The sequence below is a fragment of the Cygnus olor genome, chromosome 2, assembly GCF_009769625.2.
Source record: "Cygnus olor isolate bCygOlo1 chromosome 2, bCygOlo1.pri.v2, whole genome shotgun sequence".
NCBI lineage: Eukaryota > Metazoa > Chordata > Aves > Anseriformes > Anatidae > Cygnus > Cygnus olor.
In genome coordinates, this window is record NC_049170.1 from 18764934 (window position 1) to 18781422 (window position 16489).

General features: G+C 46.6%; 1 protein-coding gene across 12 annotated transcripts in view; it reads right to left on the bottom strand.

The window, feature by feature from the left end:
• Positions 1-1692: 1692 nt before the first annotated feature.
• KIAA1217 (KIAA1217 ortholog) overlaps positions 1693-16489 on the bottom strand; it is an 81976-nt gene continuing 67179 nt past the window's right edge. For 8 of the 12 annotated variants that reach the window (XM_040546236.1, XM_040546243.1, XM_040546240.1 and 5 more), the window contains 6 exons: positions 15007-15161; positions 14277-14423; positions 9817-9936; positions 4651-6330; positions 4077-4199; positions 1693-3340 (listed from right to left, as the gene is read on the bottom strand). In XM_040546236.1, the coding sequence (XP_040402170.1) occupies positions 2852-3340; positions 4077-4199; positions 4651-6330; positions 9817-9936; positions 14277-14423; positions 15007-15161 (2714 nt within the window). In that variant the 3' untranslated portion in view covers positions 1693-2851. The other 4 variants (XM_040546242.1, XM_040546245.1, XM_040546246.1 and 1 more) reach the window with 4 other exon arrangements.

Genomic DNA, 16489 nt, shown 5'->3' on the forward strand with positions numbered 1-16489 from the left:
CATTACTATGCCTTGTTCTTACAGCAGTTACTTTACACCTATACCATTCATGCTTTTTTTCCTTTTTTTATTTTTTTTTCTCCTCTGGAGGCCAAGTGGAGTGTTGCAAGGAGCTACATGGAGTCACAGAGCAGTTAAGGTTGGCAGGGACCTTTGGGGATTTTGGGGGACCTTTGGGGACCCCTGGCTCTGGCAGGCACAGCTAGAGCAGGATGCTCAGTGCTGGGACCACTCAGGTCGTCCCCAACCTCTCTGTGCCACTTTGCCAGTGTCTGATCACACCTACAGTAAAAAAGTTTTGTTGTTTTTAATGCTTAAGCATAATTTCTTGGTTTTCAGTTTGTGACCTTTTTGCCTCCCCCCCCCCCACCTTAAAAAACAACAACAAAAAAAATCATCATCCGAAGTATTCAAGTAGGCTTGAATAGGACTTGAGAGCTGAAGATTGCTTGGAGCTGCAAATCATTAGAAATGGGTCCAAGCTGAGACCTAAAGGGGAATTAATTAAAGCATTGAACTGTGTTGGTAGTGACAGCATTTGGATTTTTAAAACAGTTCCAGCCAGTCTCCTGTTGCAGTCGTTGCTGTGCGATGGCTCTTGTCCCTAGCTGAGGCTGCTGTCACCTCGAAAAGGCAACAGCACTGCCCCGTGGTCCTGACAGCAGCGCCTGTGGTGGTGAGATATGTGCAGAATGAAATGGGGGCTGCCTTTCCTGACTGCCCCCCAGCACAGGGTGAGGCACCGAGAGGCACAAAACGAAGCTGCTGCTGGAGCATGTGCACGTTGCAGCGTAGCTGAGGCCAGAAGCAGCTGTTGTGCATGCTCTGTGATGGCAGTAACAGCGTACAGCACGGCCTTACCCTCAACTGCACGCTCCATGATTGTGTGGGGACCCGTAGTCATTTACACAACTGCTTTCAGTGCCTAGTTGAGATACAGAGAAGGTGCTGCTGTGGTGAGGAGAAGGGTTGGGGCAGTCAACACCAGGACTCCCCTGCTTGCATGGAGTCACTGAGGATCAGGTATCAGCATATTAGGATTTTTCAGGAAGTATTGGTTCGCTGGGGCACCAGATCAGCAGCTTTTTTGTAGAGTCTGGGAGGGAACTGGCTGAAATCCAGCACTGCAGAGTGCTCTAAATTGTGCCACACACTTTTGGGTTCGGTTCTGAGCCACCCAGCTTGTGCTGGGCTCTCAGCCTGCTCCTGCACTCCGTGTGCACGTCCCCTTCACCTCCATGCCAGTGGTGGCTATAGCACAGCATAACTGCTGCTGGGAGTCACTTGGTGTCGTGTTTGTGAAGCGTGACTTAACATTTACATTCTTTAATTACCCCCACTGCAAGGGCAGCACCCTCCAAGGGATCAGCCTTGAGGTGAGTTTCAAGAAAATTCCTGCTTCCCCCTCAGAGAGAAACCAGAATAGGTCGGTGAGATGATGGATACCTCATTCAGTCGGTTCAAAGGCTCAGGTATGCTTTTTATTTTCTTGCTCCCTTTCTAACCTGGCATTCCAGAATTAGCTGTTGTCCAGGTAAGTTTGAAACACTCTGATTTGAAATTACTACTGATGTCTGGCATTAATCTGGGGAAAATAAAGTCAATCTTGTTCCTGATAGTTTCTCTTTTTAAGGCAAACATAGCTACTTGAGACCACTATAAAAGTTATTAGTGACAAAATACAAAATATAAGCATGCAGCCCTTTATTTTTTAAAGATCTTTGCTTATCATAGTTCTGTATATTACATTATGGTGTTATACAAATAAATTTATTTACAAAACCATGAGCTATGCAAGCTTGTTGCTTTTTTTTCCTATTTGACTGATACCCATCCTTCTCACCCCTTCCCCATATATATTTTGAAAGCATGCATAAAAATTAACTTTGGTGTGGTAAAACTACTCTATGTGCCCAGCCACATACAGTATTTATTTATTTATATATATATATATATATATAGATATGTACAAAAGTTTGCCAGTATACAGAACAGTACAGAAGTGTACATTTTAAAATCCACAATGCAATACATTAATGGGTTACCAGGTCTCAGTAAAATAAAACTGAAGGAAAAGGGTAGATTTAGCTAAGGAAAAAAAAACAAACCAAACCAAACTAATCAGCAACTACCTCTATATGTGTAAAACAATTTATTTTTTTCTTGGCTTGGCAAATTCTTAAATATAATCTGAATGGCAGTGCAATAGGTTGAGTTACCTCATACACACTAAGAGCAGTCTTGTTCTGTTTCTGGTGTAGAGGTTTACTGTCCAGCATACTACTTTCAAATGTACATTACAATAGTATCAAAATGTTTTGGCAAAAAGATCTTGAAAGGAACCATGACACTTGTTGACAAAAATAGAAATCTGTAACAAAGCTAAATAACACCAAAATAAAAGAAAAATATTTTAGTTTGTTTTACAGTTGTGTAGAATCACACTTTAGTATATCTCTGTTCACGTCTAGTCCCCATAATGAAAAATAGCTTTATACAAAACAACTTACTAAATTTTTCACCATACATTTCCCCATGCTCAGTACACCGCTGTGCACACGCACTCGAGTTCACTCACACACCTTCACACTTTTTTTTTTTTGTCAGAGGTGCTGCCTATAGGAAGAAAACGCTCTGTTATCAGTACAACAGCAATAAAAGGTTTACAAAAAAAGCTCCACGCTAATCTAGTGTAGTAACTCAGTATTTAGCACGTGATTAGTATTAAGCCTCCAGCAGTACAGCAAAAAAAAAAAAAAAAAAAACACAAACTGGTTATGCTCCCTGGTTAAGATATTGGCTGCAGCTCTTTGACCAAAAAGCCTCGGTGGACGTGCGCTGCGCGTAGCCTTTAGGCTGGCTCCTTGGCCGGGGTGGACTTGCTGGCACTGCCGTTCTGCGCCTTGTAGCTGGTGAAGCTAGGCGTGTGGATTGTCCTGATGCTCTTCACACCTTGGGTCAGTGAAGTGGGGGAGGTAGAGGAGGGAGGGGAGGTAGAGGAGGAAGGAGGGGGTGGCCGGCCGTTTTGGGTCTGCAGCGAGAAGGAGAGCTGGTGGCCTTTCCCTGTGTGAGCGGGGCTCTGGAGCTTGGAGGAGCCGTTAGCGACAGAGGGGATGAGGGAGGTGGAGTACGTTATGCGCCCTGTCTGGGGGCCGAGGAGGTTAGAGGAGGGCAGGGATGTTTTAGCGGGTGGATTGGGGGGGTTAGGGCTGTCACCGCTAGGAGCAGGGGCAGAGCTGTTTTTCCCAGAAGCGGGAGAAAAGGCAGGGATCTTAGAAGCAGGTAGGGTGGGGGAAGTAGCCTTATAGTCCCCACCAGCTTTCTTAGCACTTCCATTAGCCTGCAAATAAAGACGGCAGGAGACAGTTTGTCAGAAAGCCAGTAACACGATAAATCAACAGGACCTGGGAAAATAGCCCTACAGAGAGTAAGAATTAACAGTTTGAGGCCTGAGCTAAGTCTGGCAGCTGTGGACTGGACCTGGTAGAAACCCCAAAGTGCACAACGAAAGATGCAGAGAGAGAGAGAGAGAGCGAGAGAGAGAGAGAGCGAGAGAGCAGACAAAGCTTTCGTGAGGAGGTGCAATCTAGGGTTTACAGACCGTTCACTACATTGGCCATGCTTCTGGGTTATTAACGTGTGACTAGACATGTCCGGCTGGAGAGTTAATGTGCAGCTACTGCCACCTAGTACACCGACAGGTTAGTGTCCACGGCCTCCTGGCAAGGCTCGGAGCAGGAGCATTCCTCGTCCTAAGGAACTGCCGCGCTTACCGGAGGGGAAGTGAGCAGGTAGTCGACATCTGAACGTTACAGCTGAACACCACGGGTTAAAAAACAGAACAAAAACAAAACCCAACAAAAAGCAGCAGGTGTTTTATTGCAGACAGGCATGCACAAGCATGGTGAAAAGGTCAGTAGATACGGTCATGCCCCCAGGCTCCAGGACGTCCGGTTAGACCTCGCTCGAAAGACAGGCATCCATAATTTGGTATCATCACAGTCAGTTACTGGAGGTTTTAAATAAACAAACAACATGAAATGTCCATCCAAACACCAGGGTTAGGGTAAAACTACCTGTCTGTACTGGCGTGGGTCCTGCAGCTTGTGCTGTTTGCCTGCTTTCTCCGTGCTTCCTTGCCTACTTTTCGACGCCATGGGGACCGGCATCCTGCTCGTCTGCGGGGCGGCGCCGGGGCCCTGTGGAAAGGAGCGGAGGGGCAGGGAGGGGGAGACAAGGAGAGGCGCCATCAGCACCGGCGTGCTCCCGGGGGAGGCCGCACACCATGCGCCAAAACAAAGCCGCAGGGCTACATGCAGGGAGAAGTTCAGGAGCTTCACGCCACAGGTGTTAATTTCGAGAATCAAACGGAGGAAAACTGCTCAAACTACTGATCAAACTGGATCTCGTGTCAGTGCCGCTCGTCATGTCACACAGCAGATTATTTGACCCAGCTCCCCTGCGTTTGCCCATCACCAATCAGCAGCAAAGTAAACCAACCCGACGGGCTATTAGCTGTTAGACACCTCGTGGGGAGCCCGAACAAGCCACCTGAGAGGAAGCAAACAAATCACAAGACCCTCTTGTTTAATGGTGATTATTGCAGATTTTAGAAAGCAGCTGGGGTTTCGATTTGTCGCACTAAGGTACCTTACGTGCAGTGGCTGGGATGGGCGCAGGGGGCTCTACAGCAGCATGGCTCTCATCCAGCACTACAAGCTCTCGGGGCGGGGTCTCTGGTACTATCTGGGCAGAGAAGGGGACAGTGCTGCCCTCAGAGCTGTATGTGCTTTCAGGGATAGGTTTGGGGCTCATTTCACTGATGGTGTTTTCGAGCTGCTTTATGGTCTGCTCAAGGCTGTCTAGCGTTCGGTACGTGTTCTGCCGAATTTCGTCAGTCCTAGACAGGGGCACTGCAGCGCCGGGGGGGGCCTCCTGCTTCCCGGGAGGACTTCTGTCGGTGTCCTCAGGCTGAGACCTGGTGATTTCAAACCTCTTGGCTTCCTTGTGCTGCTTGAGGGTCCCGTCTTCCTCCTCCTCTTCATAAACCACGACCTGCAAGGTCTTCTTCCCAGTCTTGGTTCCCGTACGTATTGCCTGCGTCAGCGCAGCCAGCTGCTTTTTAGGGAATTTAAACTTAAATTTTTTCTTGGAATCCTGCCTGCTCCCAAACTGATCAGCAGAGTCCGAGTTTGCTTCGGTGTGCAGCCCGTATATCTGACTGTATTTGCTGAAATTTGTCTTTGTGCTCTCCTGCTCTGCAGGAGACCTGGTGTCTGCAGTGTCAGAGGAAGACTGCAGGCTGAACACGTACTGCTCGCTGAGGCCGTGAGCTGCCGAATACTCTGCGATCGCTTTCCTGTCATTAAGTACCGGCGGCTCCTCCTTCTGACTCTTAGAAATGCCACGCACTTCATTTTCTTCCTCCTCCTCTTCCTCTTCTATCTTCTCCTCGGTCATCATTTTCTCCAGCTCCTCATCGCATTCCTCAAAAATCGTAGAGAGCCGCTTATAGGCTGACCTGATATCCATCGGCTCATCAAAAATGATGATGACGGGCTTTTTGTCCAGGCAGACTACGGGCTCCTCGCCTTCCGCGCTTTCTGGGATACCTTTCTCCGATGCCATGTCCTTCCTCGCATCGATGTTGACCGTCTGCACATCGCCACCCTTCCGGCTGACGATGTCGTGGACCTCCCCGCTCGAGAGGACCTGGACGGCAGTTTTGGTGATCATGAAGGCGATATTTTCTGGGGGAGGGCTGTCCTCGCTCGGCGAGCTAGCCGGAGAGTCCATCTCTTCAGTGCTGTTACTTCTCGCCACCCTGGGTCTCAGCACGACCTGACTGTTGGTGGCTGCGGGAGCTTCTTGCTCCTGTGCGGAAGGAGGGGGTCCCGCAGCCTCCGGCGGGTGCCTCGGCAGAGGAGCAACGCTGCTGACGGGGACGCGCCTGCCCGTGCTCTGCGGGGCTTCGCCCTGCGGCAGGGCCTGGCAAGCGTCTCGTGAGAGTCTGTAGCTCGGGTTTTGTTTTCCTGGTTCGACAGCTGGAAAATGGGATCCTAAAATATCTTGAGCCCCTCTTCGTTTTTCGTCCTCTGGCAAACTGACGCCAGACAGGTTTGTGCTCGTATTCTGGAGGTTTTTCTTAGAATAGTCTCTACTGTCTACAAACAAACCCTTGCTAAAGGTAGGACTGTCATTCATTGAAAAGCCAATTTTACTGTCATCTGTGCTGGATGAATCAGAACCCAATTCTTCGTCAGTTTTCCCTTCCCTCTTCTCTTTAGGATGGTCACTATCTGTGGGAGATCCTGTTGTAGCCCCATACACCTAAGGGGGAAAGTCGGATTACTCAGTTATTCAGGGCTGTAACTTTTACAGGACTTTTTTTTTTTTTTTTTTTCCCCAAAAAATTAATCATCATATTCTCAGGGGAAGCGCAGACCTTGTGAACTCACCAGTCTGTTTACTGCTGCAGAGGCATGTCTGAAGCTGTCATCTGACTCCTGTATTTCTGCAGGGCAAAATCCCAGATTCTGGCAGAGCAGCGCAAGACGTTACTGCTCTGTGCTATGCATGTGGCCAGCACGGCTCGTTACCTAGGGCTCCTGTTTTAACAAGGCCTCCAGCACATGCAAGGCATGCTAGTTACCTTATTTCCAGCACAGTGCTACCTTGGCCCATTTACCTCTCAGTTAAAAAAAAATACCTAGTTTGTATAAGATTGAAGTTGAAAGGTTCATGGTATCTGAGCACGTTCAGCTGGGACACTTCAAAGGGAGACTGGTTGTAAGGGCTGACTGCAGGGAGCTCCGGCTTGCCAGCTCATCACAGCACCAAATGACAGTCTGGATACCCCTGAAAGTAGGTTTTCTCCTGGATAAAGCTGATGTTCAAATTACAACATCTTGCTGCTTCTAATGTTGCTCACACCTGAGCCGTGCTGCTCTATCACGGTTAGTATGGCCACAGTCCAAGCATTTCTAAATCCCTACTGCAGCTTAAAAGTTCTCCTTTCAGAATTACCAGTGGCACCCTGCAGCACCCTTAGGAGTGCAGAATGACAAACGAGCTACGTTCGTTTTTAGAAGCAACTCTGACCAGCATGCAGAGAGGTCAGCCTCTGGCTTGAAAGCAGAATGGTCCCAGCAATTACACTTTCAGGGACACTTTTTCTTTAGTTTTAAATGAGGTCTCCTGGAGATGCTGTTTCATTATACCAGGCTCTTTTTTTTTATTTATTATTTCTGGTTTGCTTTGCTGAGTGCTAGTGGCAGCTTAGGATAAACACCAATCATCAGGGTGAGGATATGACCTGAAGAGACACCACATCTGTGACCACAGCAAGAGAGAAACCTACAGTCAAAGGATGGTTTGCTAGGAAGGAAACAAATCTGGCATCAGGTGACTGAAGGCAGTAAGCCAAAGGCATGGCTTGAGAATAAAAACTGACTCTTAACAAGCACGAAGGAGGGATTATACTTATATTAGCTTCAAGATGTGCAGAAGGTCAGCCAGGAGAGTCACTCTCCAGCTGAGATGAATGAGCGACGGTACAGAAATCCACAGGTTGGCTAGTGCATGTACTTCCAATGCATACAGGAGCTCACAAGGTACATTTTCTACGTCTGTTGTTATATTTTCTTATACACTGTGTAAGCATCTTATACAGAAGAACTTTTATCAAAACTCAGGAACAAGAAAGTTAGCAGTAAATCAGAGTCACAGTCCTACTGAAGGCACATCAGAAGTAACAAGTCTTTGCAGCTGCTCCGAGACTCCCTCGAAGTCCCTCATATTTCTAAAGAAAGAGGAGCTCTCGCATAAACCAGCCACAACCAGCGAGGCATTGCTGCGCAGGCTGATGCCACCTGCATGTCGTGTTGAGAGGGGGTGTAAGAATAAAACACCAGGGCCTGTGGTCACCTCAGGCCCAGACCTGCTGAAGCAGTCCCATTACCTGCCAGAGCAAATCCCAGAGTTAAGCCAGTCCATTTAATGGCACTCGTTGCCCCTGGCTACCCTGACTCTGTGACTGAATTCCCACTTCTCTATATTTTTTTTAGCAAGTTGCGGTTGTTCCAAGCATCAGTGCAACATCTCAAGGTGTCATTGTACAACATACCTCGTTTTATGAGTTGTTGCCTTTCTACTAAAAAGAGAAAAACACCTCATTTTTCTCAAAGAGAAAAACATCTCATTCCTCTATGAGTTCACCATGACCACAAGGCTCCATATTCAAAGTCAGTAAACCACTCTGTCATGTGAGATGACAAAATCGGTTCTCATTAACCTTAATTTCCTGGACTGTTTTCCAATAAATGGCAGTTTATGGCAATTACTTGGCAGCACCTTTCAAAGAGACATCTGTGCTACAGCATGTGTGGTGTCTTCAGTGGTAACCCAGATTTTGATGTAACAGTATGATCTTATTCTGACACCAGTACTGACAGGGACATGTTTGTTCTTTCGCCTCCACAACACTGCCATACACTACACAACAAAGCAACTTTTCCTCTTAGTCAATGCCATGAACTTGTGCCCGCACCCAGCCAAGTGTTTGCAGCTTTAGACCAGAAGTGCTGTTTGAGCAGCTCCAAGCCAAGCCCTTGTGTTCAGTGCTCAGCCCTGGCAGCAGTGGCTTTGCTGGGGAGGGCATTTGATGCTACTAAATATCAGACACCAACATCTAGGGGTCACCATCTGCTTTAGAGCTGCAATGCTCTGTGCGGACGCAGCTCACCATGGTTATGTTAGGGCAACTGGGTTCTTCCCTGCCTTTAGGACCTACCGAAGACATTTTTTCCTCTCCTTCCTCAGTTTCTGTTGAAGGAGGATGAAGTGCAATGTTAGCAATAAAAACCTTGGGGAGGATTTACTCATACTCATGAAGGTGCACCGGAGAAGGTATTACTGCTATTTCCACCTTGCACACAGTCACAACAAAGCACTACGAAGTTGAAATGCTGTGCTGAAAAGCTGTGGTTTCTTCCCCACCACATCACTTCATTGCGAACTGGCATTTGGCTAACAAGCTCTCATGCCTGCATGACCACCTAAACCCAACCATGATTCAATTAATTATCCTTAAACTGGAAAAAGAAGTCTGCAAAGGCAGCAATGTTTGTCCTATTCTTCATCTTGCATATTGGCTGCCCACTAGTGCCAATCAACTCAAATGACATCCCCAGTCCAGACAAAGCTGTGAAATCTACCCCAATTTGGCTACGGACCCAGACACGTGGCATTTCTTGTAAGTCCCACGGGTTCATGTCCATGTGTGAATTTTTGGGCCCTAACTTTCATGAGGGTGAATTTGGCCCGTCCACCTTGACTCTGTCTTCCAGTAAACTGAATGGGATTTCTGAATATCTAATAACTAGGATTGACAAATGAAGAAAATAAAGCACAAAATCTCTGAAGTGGCTCTTGAAAGGAACCACTAACTCTCCCCCAAACAAGAACAAGACCTAGGAGAGATGATTTAACATCCACTGCCAGAACAGCACTGGAAGGACTTTCTGAGAAGAGCATCTCTGAAGAGGAAACTGGTGGATCCTCTTTTAACTTTGATTTCCCAGAGTCTTAAAACCTCATGCAACCCTTGTGTAACTGCTGATGAGACGCAGAATGTACATCAGTATAACACTCCACCCGAGTGTTTCTGACCCATAGTGGGATAAAAAGAAGGAAACCACTGGGCAGTGGTTGTTGGGGGTTAGAAAGAACAGGACACAAGATGTAAGATTAGTTTTAAAGTAAGGAAAGAAGGTTATGCCAAGACCGGGTGGCATGTTTGCAAACGCCACTTGTTACCTTCTTTTCCTTGTGATGCATTAAAGTCCCAGGCCTTATGTCTTTAACATGTGTATCATTTCTGGACTGCTCAGCATGACTGTTTGAGTTTACATCCATAAAAGAGCACTTCTGGAAAGCCTAGGAAATAAATACTGCAGGTTATCAGGAGACCAAGTAGCTTTTACACAGAAATGTCTGGCGATGACCAGCTACAAAGAGAGCATTTGTTTTTCACATGCACAGCAGCTTGATATTATTTACAACTTTATTACGTAGTAGATTTAGACTATGTGACTAAGACAAATAGGGCATACCCACCAATCTGCCAAGACCATACTCAAACTCATCACACTGACCTCAACATCCCCTGATGGGGCAATGAAGGCACACAGTGGTGCTGCAAACTACCCAAACTTCACTAGGAAGTCTGACAAACGTTAGGCTTGGAACAGTACCCACTTCCTGGAGATTGATACCTCCTCAGAATCCTTATCAGACACATTTTGGCCTTGACCACACATCACCTAATGACGAAACCTGAAGTTTTATGTGTTAAAATAAACAAAGCCCAAAGCTCAGCTCACTTTATTCCATTTACTGTCCTCAGGCACTTTTCCTGTGCTCCCTTCATGCTTTCTCACCACCATTCCCAGTGAGTATTAGCAAGAGTTTGCTGTTTCCATGGATAGGACGAGCACCACTGACATGTATTTTCCAGATTTTGTTATCTGGAAGTGGTCTGTCTGTTGCCTGCAGAAAGGTGAGGAAGAAGTGGAAGCAGCAGGCCTCCACTTCCGCAAGCACGGTGAATAAATGAGAAAAGAAGGCATGTAATACCTCTTACCCACCCCTTGCTGTCCACTCAGCTACCACATTTGCCGGTTTCATTGCACATCATGCAAGAGCTACACAGCTCCCCACACAGTGTTATTAAAACTTCAGATGTGTCTCTACCACAGCCTTCACTCATGCTCCAGATGGTGGCAGTCCCCTTCAGGCTCCTCCTGCTCTGGAAACAGCCCAACATATGGGCTTGGAGACCACTGGCCTCCCACTGTGTTTACCCCAGGACAGAGCCTGGACTTTTCAGCCCTTTTGCTATCCTCTTTCCATTTCCTTTGGGTTTCTCTACCCAGCTGGCTCCCAGATACAGAGAAGCAGAACCATCACTGTCACTACTGCACAGTCCTGGCTCCACATGTACATCACTGGGATTTCTGCATGTCACTACTGCCACTGGCTGCCACCAGTGGGATGCACAGGTGGGACATCTTTGCCAGCCAGGGGAATGAGGCAGGAGTGCTTATGGGAGTCAAACACAACGTGAAACACAAGAAGATTATATTTGTATGCCATTTGTTATGGAAATTACTTAATTCCTGGCAACTCTCATGAAATTAATAGCCCAGACTACAGACTAGAATCAAAATTAAAAAAAAAAAACAAACTCATCAAAATTAAAAATTGTTCGTCTCATATTTCTTGCATGTTTATGTAAAACCAGAGAGAGAAAAATAATGAAAAAATCCAGTACAAAAAAATCACGGTGCAGAGTTTCTGCTGGTTTTCCATTACATCATGTTTTTATGTGTTTCCAGATTAGGGTATCTAAGACAGAACTCTTAGAACAAGTAGTCCTACTCCCCCTGTAATATACAGTATGGACTGTCCGCAGCTTACCCATTTATGAGACCAATGGTGTGCTTTTGAGTTCATCTACAAAGGCATTCCCAAAGTCCTTCCGACCTTAGAAGAATTCACCATGTCCCTTGGTAATTTGTTAATATATCACCTTTGCTCTGAAATATCTATCTGAATGTCCATGTTTGTGCTTCAGCAGCTGATTATTATGCCTTTTTCTGCTAGATTAAAAAGGCGCTTCCCATGAAAGTACCTCCACAGTGTACTCAGGTCTCTTCTGAACCTTTATATTCTTAACACCCATTTTAAATAGGTGATGCGCGGACACAGTCATGGACGCTGACCTCACTGATCCTCTGTACACAGAGATAAAAACACTACCTGTTCTCACATCTACACCTAAAGCAGACATTAACTTTGTGGCAACAGCATTCACCTGGGAGCTCCTCTCAACTTGTTACTGCAACTCCTGCTCCTTCCCAAGACATGCAGTTGTGGTCTGGCCTGTATTTGTTGTTTCTCATGCAGACTGTACATTTCAGTGAATTCAAATGCATCATCAAGTGATTGCTATCGTATCCCTGCTCTCATACATCACCAGTTTTAAGATTTAATCTGATTTTAAGAGTAAGGATTTTAAATGTATTTCCAGGCTGCTGATGAAAATTCAGAGTGGCACTGGGCCTGTAGCTGACCCCTCCAGATCTCACTATATACACCTGCACTGAGGGCAACACTTTCAGAACCAGACAGCTCTCAATCCTCTTGAGGTTGGTTTTTTTTTTTTGTATACTCCATGGTGCCAGATTTTAATCAGAATGCTGTATGATAGTTGATCAAATGATTTACAAAAATGTTTACACATATACATTTCAGTTTTATCATAGAATCACAGAATCACAGAATGGTTTGGGTTGGAAGGGACCTTGAAGATCATTAAATTCCACCCACTCTGCCATGGGCAGGGACACCTCCCACCAGACCAGGCTGCCCAAAGCCCCATCCAGCCTGGCCTTGAGCACCTTCAGGGATGGGCCATCCACAGCTTCTCTGGGCAGCCTGTGCCAGTGCCTCACCACCCTCCGAGTGAAGAATTTCCTCCTTGTATGTAATCTAATCTAAACCTACCTTCTTTTAGCTCAAAACCATTACTCCTTGTCCCATCACTCCACCCCCTGACACAGAGATCGTCCCCAGCTTCCCTGTAGGCCCCCTTTAGGTACTGGCAGGCCGCTGTAAGGTCTCCCCAGAGCCTTCTCTTCTCCAGTCTGAACAACCCCAACTCCCTCAGTTTGTCTTCATAGGAGAGGTGCTCCAGGCCTCTGATCATCCTCGTGGCCCTCTGCACTCGTTCTAATATGTCCATGTCCTCCTTGTGCTGGGAGCCCCAGAGCTGAACCCAGTGCTCCATGTAAGTTTAATCAGTCTAACCATTTACCTGATCAAAGAGTGTTGTTTTCTTTGAACAGCCCTGTGTTCCATTACATTGTGTTAACAAGAACCACTGTGTATGTCTGTCCTTTAGTTCTTCATTAATTGAACCCCAAGCCTGGCTTTCCCACTCTGCCTATGACTGGTATCAGACTAATCAGTTTGTAGCTCCTGGATCAAACAGTTTGACCTTTCTAAAACATGGCACCCTGTCAGCCTTCTAAGAGGTACCTGGTATTTTGATTATTGTTTAAAATGAACATTGCTTATCCTCAAAGCTAGCATCTAAACACTCATTTCTTGTTGGTCTACCAAGCCTATTTCTCTTCCACAGCTCCCCTCAGTCTCCCTTCACAGACTTCCATCTCTACTTCATTGCTGCAAGTTGATGCTTTCCCTGAGACAGCAGACAATGAGACAATTTCACTGCCCAGAGTTTCCCTGTCTCGTTAGACATTAGCACACAAATGGGGGACAAGGGTAAACCCTTGCTCTTGCTCTCTGCAAACCAGCTGTTTGATGCTCTGGTGGGTGAAAACTGAGCAGAGGGGCAGGGCGCGCTCATCATACAAAACAGTCACTGCTTAATATCCACACCTGTCTTGCAAACACTCCTGTGGCAGCACCAAACCTGCCTTTTGGTGGACAGCAGGGAACATCTCATGCCATGACAGTGCCCTGAGCCATCACAAACATCAGAAGTTATACGATCCAGTTAAGATGATCCACATCTCCTTTCCTCCTGAGGACATGGAAGAGGACAGAGGGTGCCCCAGGAGGCTGGGACTCACTGATGGCAGCTGGAATAGTTGGCTTTTACTGTAGCATCACAATCACTGTGCTAAACCAGCCTATGTGCTGTCAAGTGAAGGACCAGCGAGAGAGCACTACTTCTATACCACTAGCAGAGTAATACACTAGTTACACAGCAGGGAACAGCAGGTGATTCAATGGCCAAACATTGCAGAAAACACTGGGCCATGGCACAGAACAAGTGAACACAGCTCACCAGGAGCACACCCCTATTCTCCATTCCCACCAGTGTTAATACAAATGATGGACTCTCAGTACCTTGTGTGTCTGGGACTGTGAGAAATTCTATGCCAGGGGCAACCACAACAAACACACACCAGTTTTTTACTTGACCCATCTTTGTGTGTCTTGAGAGGTTCTCCAGTGGCAACCTCTGCATTCTTGAGCACTTTCTCGGCTCCAGAACTCTTGAACAAAATTTGGGTGGTGCTTGCTAAATGTGTACAACCCAGCACAAAATGTGGAACTGGGTGAGACTGGCAGACCTACTTTCCTTCATGTTCAGAGCTGGAAATTGTGCTGAGGCCCCAGAAGTGTTACTGAGTGCAGATTACCAAAGGGTATACTTGTGCATGTGCAATGCAAAGGCCTACCTGTAATTCTGCCATTATTTTATCTCCTTCCTCTTCCTCTTCATCTTTTACAGCAGATGCTACAGCAAGCCCTGTGTTCCGAGACAATGTCTGATCCTCTTTAGGGGTTTTGGATTGTGCTACTTGCCCAGCATCTTCACTGCATTCCTACAAAGGCATGAAAAAGCACAGACAGCCAATATAATTGAGCCCTCTGATGAAAAGCAAACACAGTAAATTCAGCACTGAAAAGGACTTGTGGCAAGGTCCCGCTTCCTTTTTAAGCAGATATTGCTACTTCACATGAGTAGGATTAACAGCTTCTTCACCTGGGCTTCCCTCCACTTCCTTCAGGGGACAGAACGAATGGGAAAAGGAAGCCCAGAAAAACTAATTTGGAACATTTCTGAAAAAATGCTCTCAACTCTGAGCTGATCTTCCCCATCTGTTTAAGGCATGCTTTTTTATTTTTAATCTTACAACTCTAAATGAAAGCAGCTTGTGACTTGCCTTCTGTATTGCTAGGAGATCAGTGCAGCAAGGCTGACTGCTGTAAACAAAACTGATAAAACCTTACTTGATCATTTGGCTTAACAGCAGTGTTTCCTGCTAGGCAGCTTCAGTAGCTCTCCAGGACGTAGCTCTGTCTCAACTTATTTTGTGGTTTATAGACACAGCCCAAGCCTGGGAATGTGCCTCCGTGCCAGCCATTCATCAACAATCTGATTGCCTAGAGTCTGAATCATCAAACCTTGACAGCAGCAGCCTCTTTCCTGGCTGTATAGATGACCTCTCCTGATCTCGTTGTGGTCAGTCCTGACCCCGGCAGGTAACTGCGGCGTGGAGGTGGAGGAGGCGGGGACTTGGTCAGCTTATCATTATCCTGGTCTGCGTCAGGAACATCTTCTGCAAGTAAGCATGGTAGCACAGAATAAACATAGGTGAAGAAGGGAAACAAGCATTTGCAGCCCTGCCTCAACCAGAAAGAAAGAAAAAAAAATCTTAAAAGGTTCTGCTGCTGAATATATATGAACAGAAACACATTTGTGATTCAAGTAGAACTTCCTTGAACAAAAACAAACAGCGCAGAAATTGCACAGCGTAACCAGATCACTTCACCCACAAATGTTCAGCAAAACTCCTGACCCCCACATCACTGCATCTGGGATTTCAGCCCTCGGTGGGTGTGATAGCTCAGCGCACTTCTGGAAATCAACCAGTGGTAAGCGCAGGGTGCAGATTCAGCTGGGTACGTGATTACAGATAGTGCCCCTGCAGCCTCCTTTGAATGCTTCAGCATTTGTTTTCACTTTATGTACTTCTGACTGTTGCAGGAAAGCACAGCTTTGCTTTGAGTTGTAACAGCCGTATATACATTTTGCTAACCCACAGTGATTCATTTTCCAAATCCGGTATCTGAGCAAAGCCATCCCTTGCTTTCTGAGGGGAGTTTTCCAAGACAAGACCAGTTTCTCAAACTGGTATTTCCCCCACACCCAGCTGCTTCCCCACCCAGCTGCAACTTCCTCTTCCCCGCCACCACTGGACAGCATTTTCCCAGCAGCAGCATTTCCCTGCCCATGACCTGTCCCTGTGTGTTCCTGGTCCCAGGCTAAGCATCATCCATGGCAGCAGCCACTGTTTTCACACCGCTGCTTCCAGTGTTTGTTTTCAAGGGTGAGAGAATGACCTTTCTGCAGCTACCCAGCGTTATATAAGCAGCTGGAACGTACATAACCCAGAAGGAAAAAACCTGCTTTCAGATTACCCAGCTGGTTAGGGCTAAGTATTCCCTCTGGGCAAGTTATTGCATAAGTGTCTGCTCCTGGGGCTGCATCAAGCTCTTCTGATGCACTGGCCCCTCAGGAGGGTTTGAGCCCTTGGCTGACCCAGCCTCATCTTTGTTCTCTTCTTAGATCAAATATTCTTCAAAGCTGCTTAAGCTTAAAGAAACGCTCTGCTCTATTACCCCCCTCCCTGGTTATCTGGCACTGACTCGCAGGATTGCAACAAGAGTGATTTTCTAGAGGCACACTACATTAGACTGCTGCTTTTGTCAATACACATTACTAAGGTTTTCATGGCATCAGGTGTACTCTGCCAGCACAAAGTAAAATCTGCTGCTGTAAAATCCAGGTTGTTCTCTAAGATGGTGTACAGCAGACTGTGGTGTGGGGCCTGTGCAAATCTCTGCTCCTTTCAATGGGCTCAACCTATTAACCTCAAGCTGATAC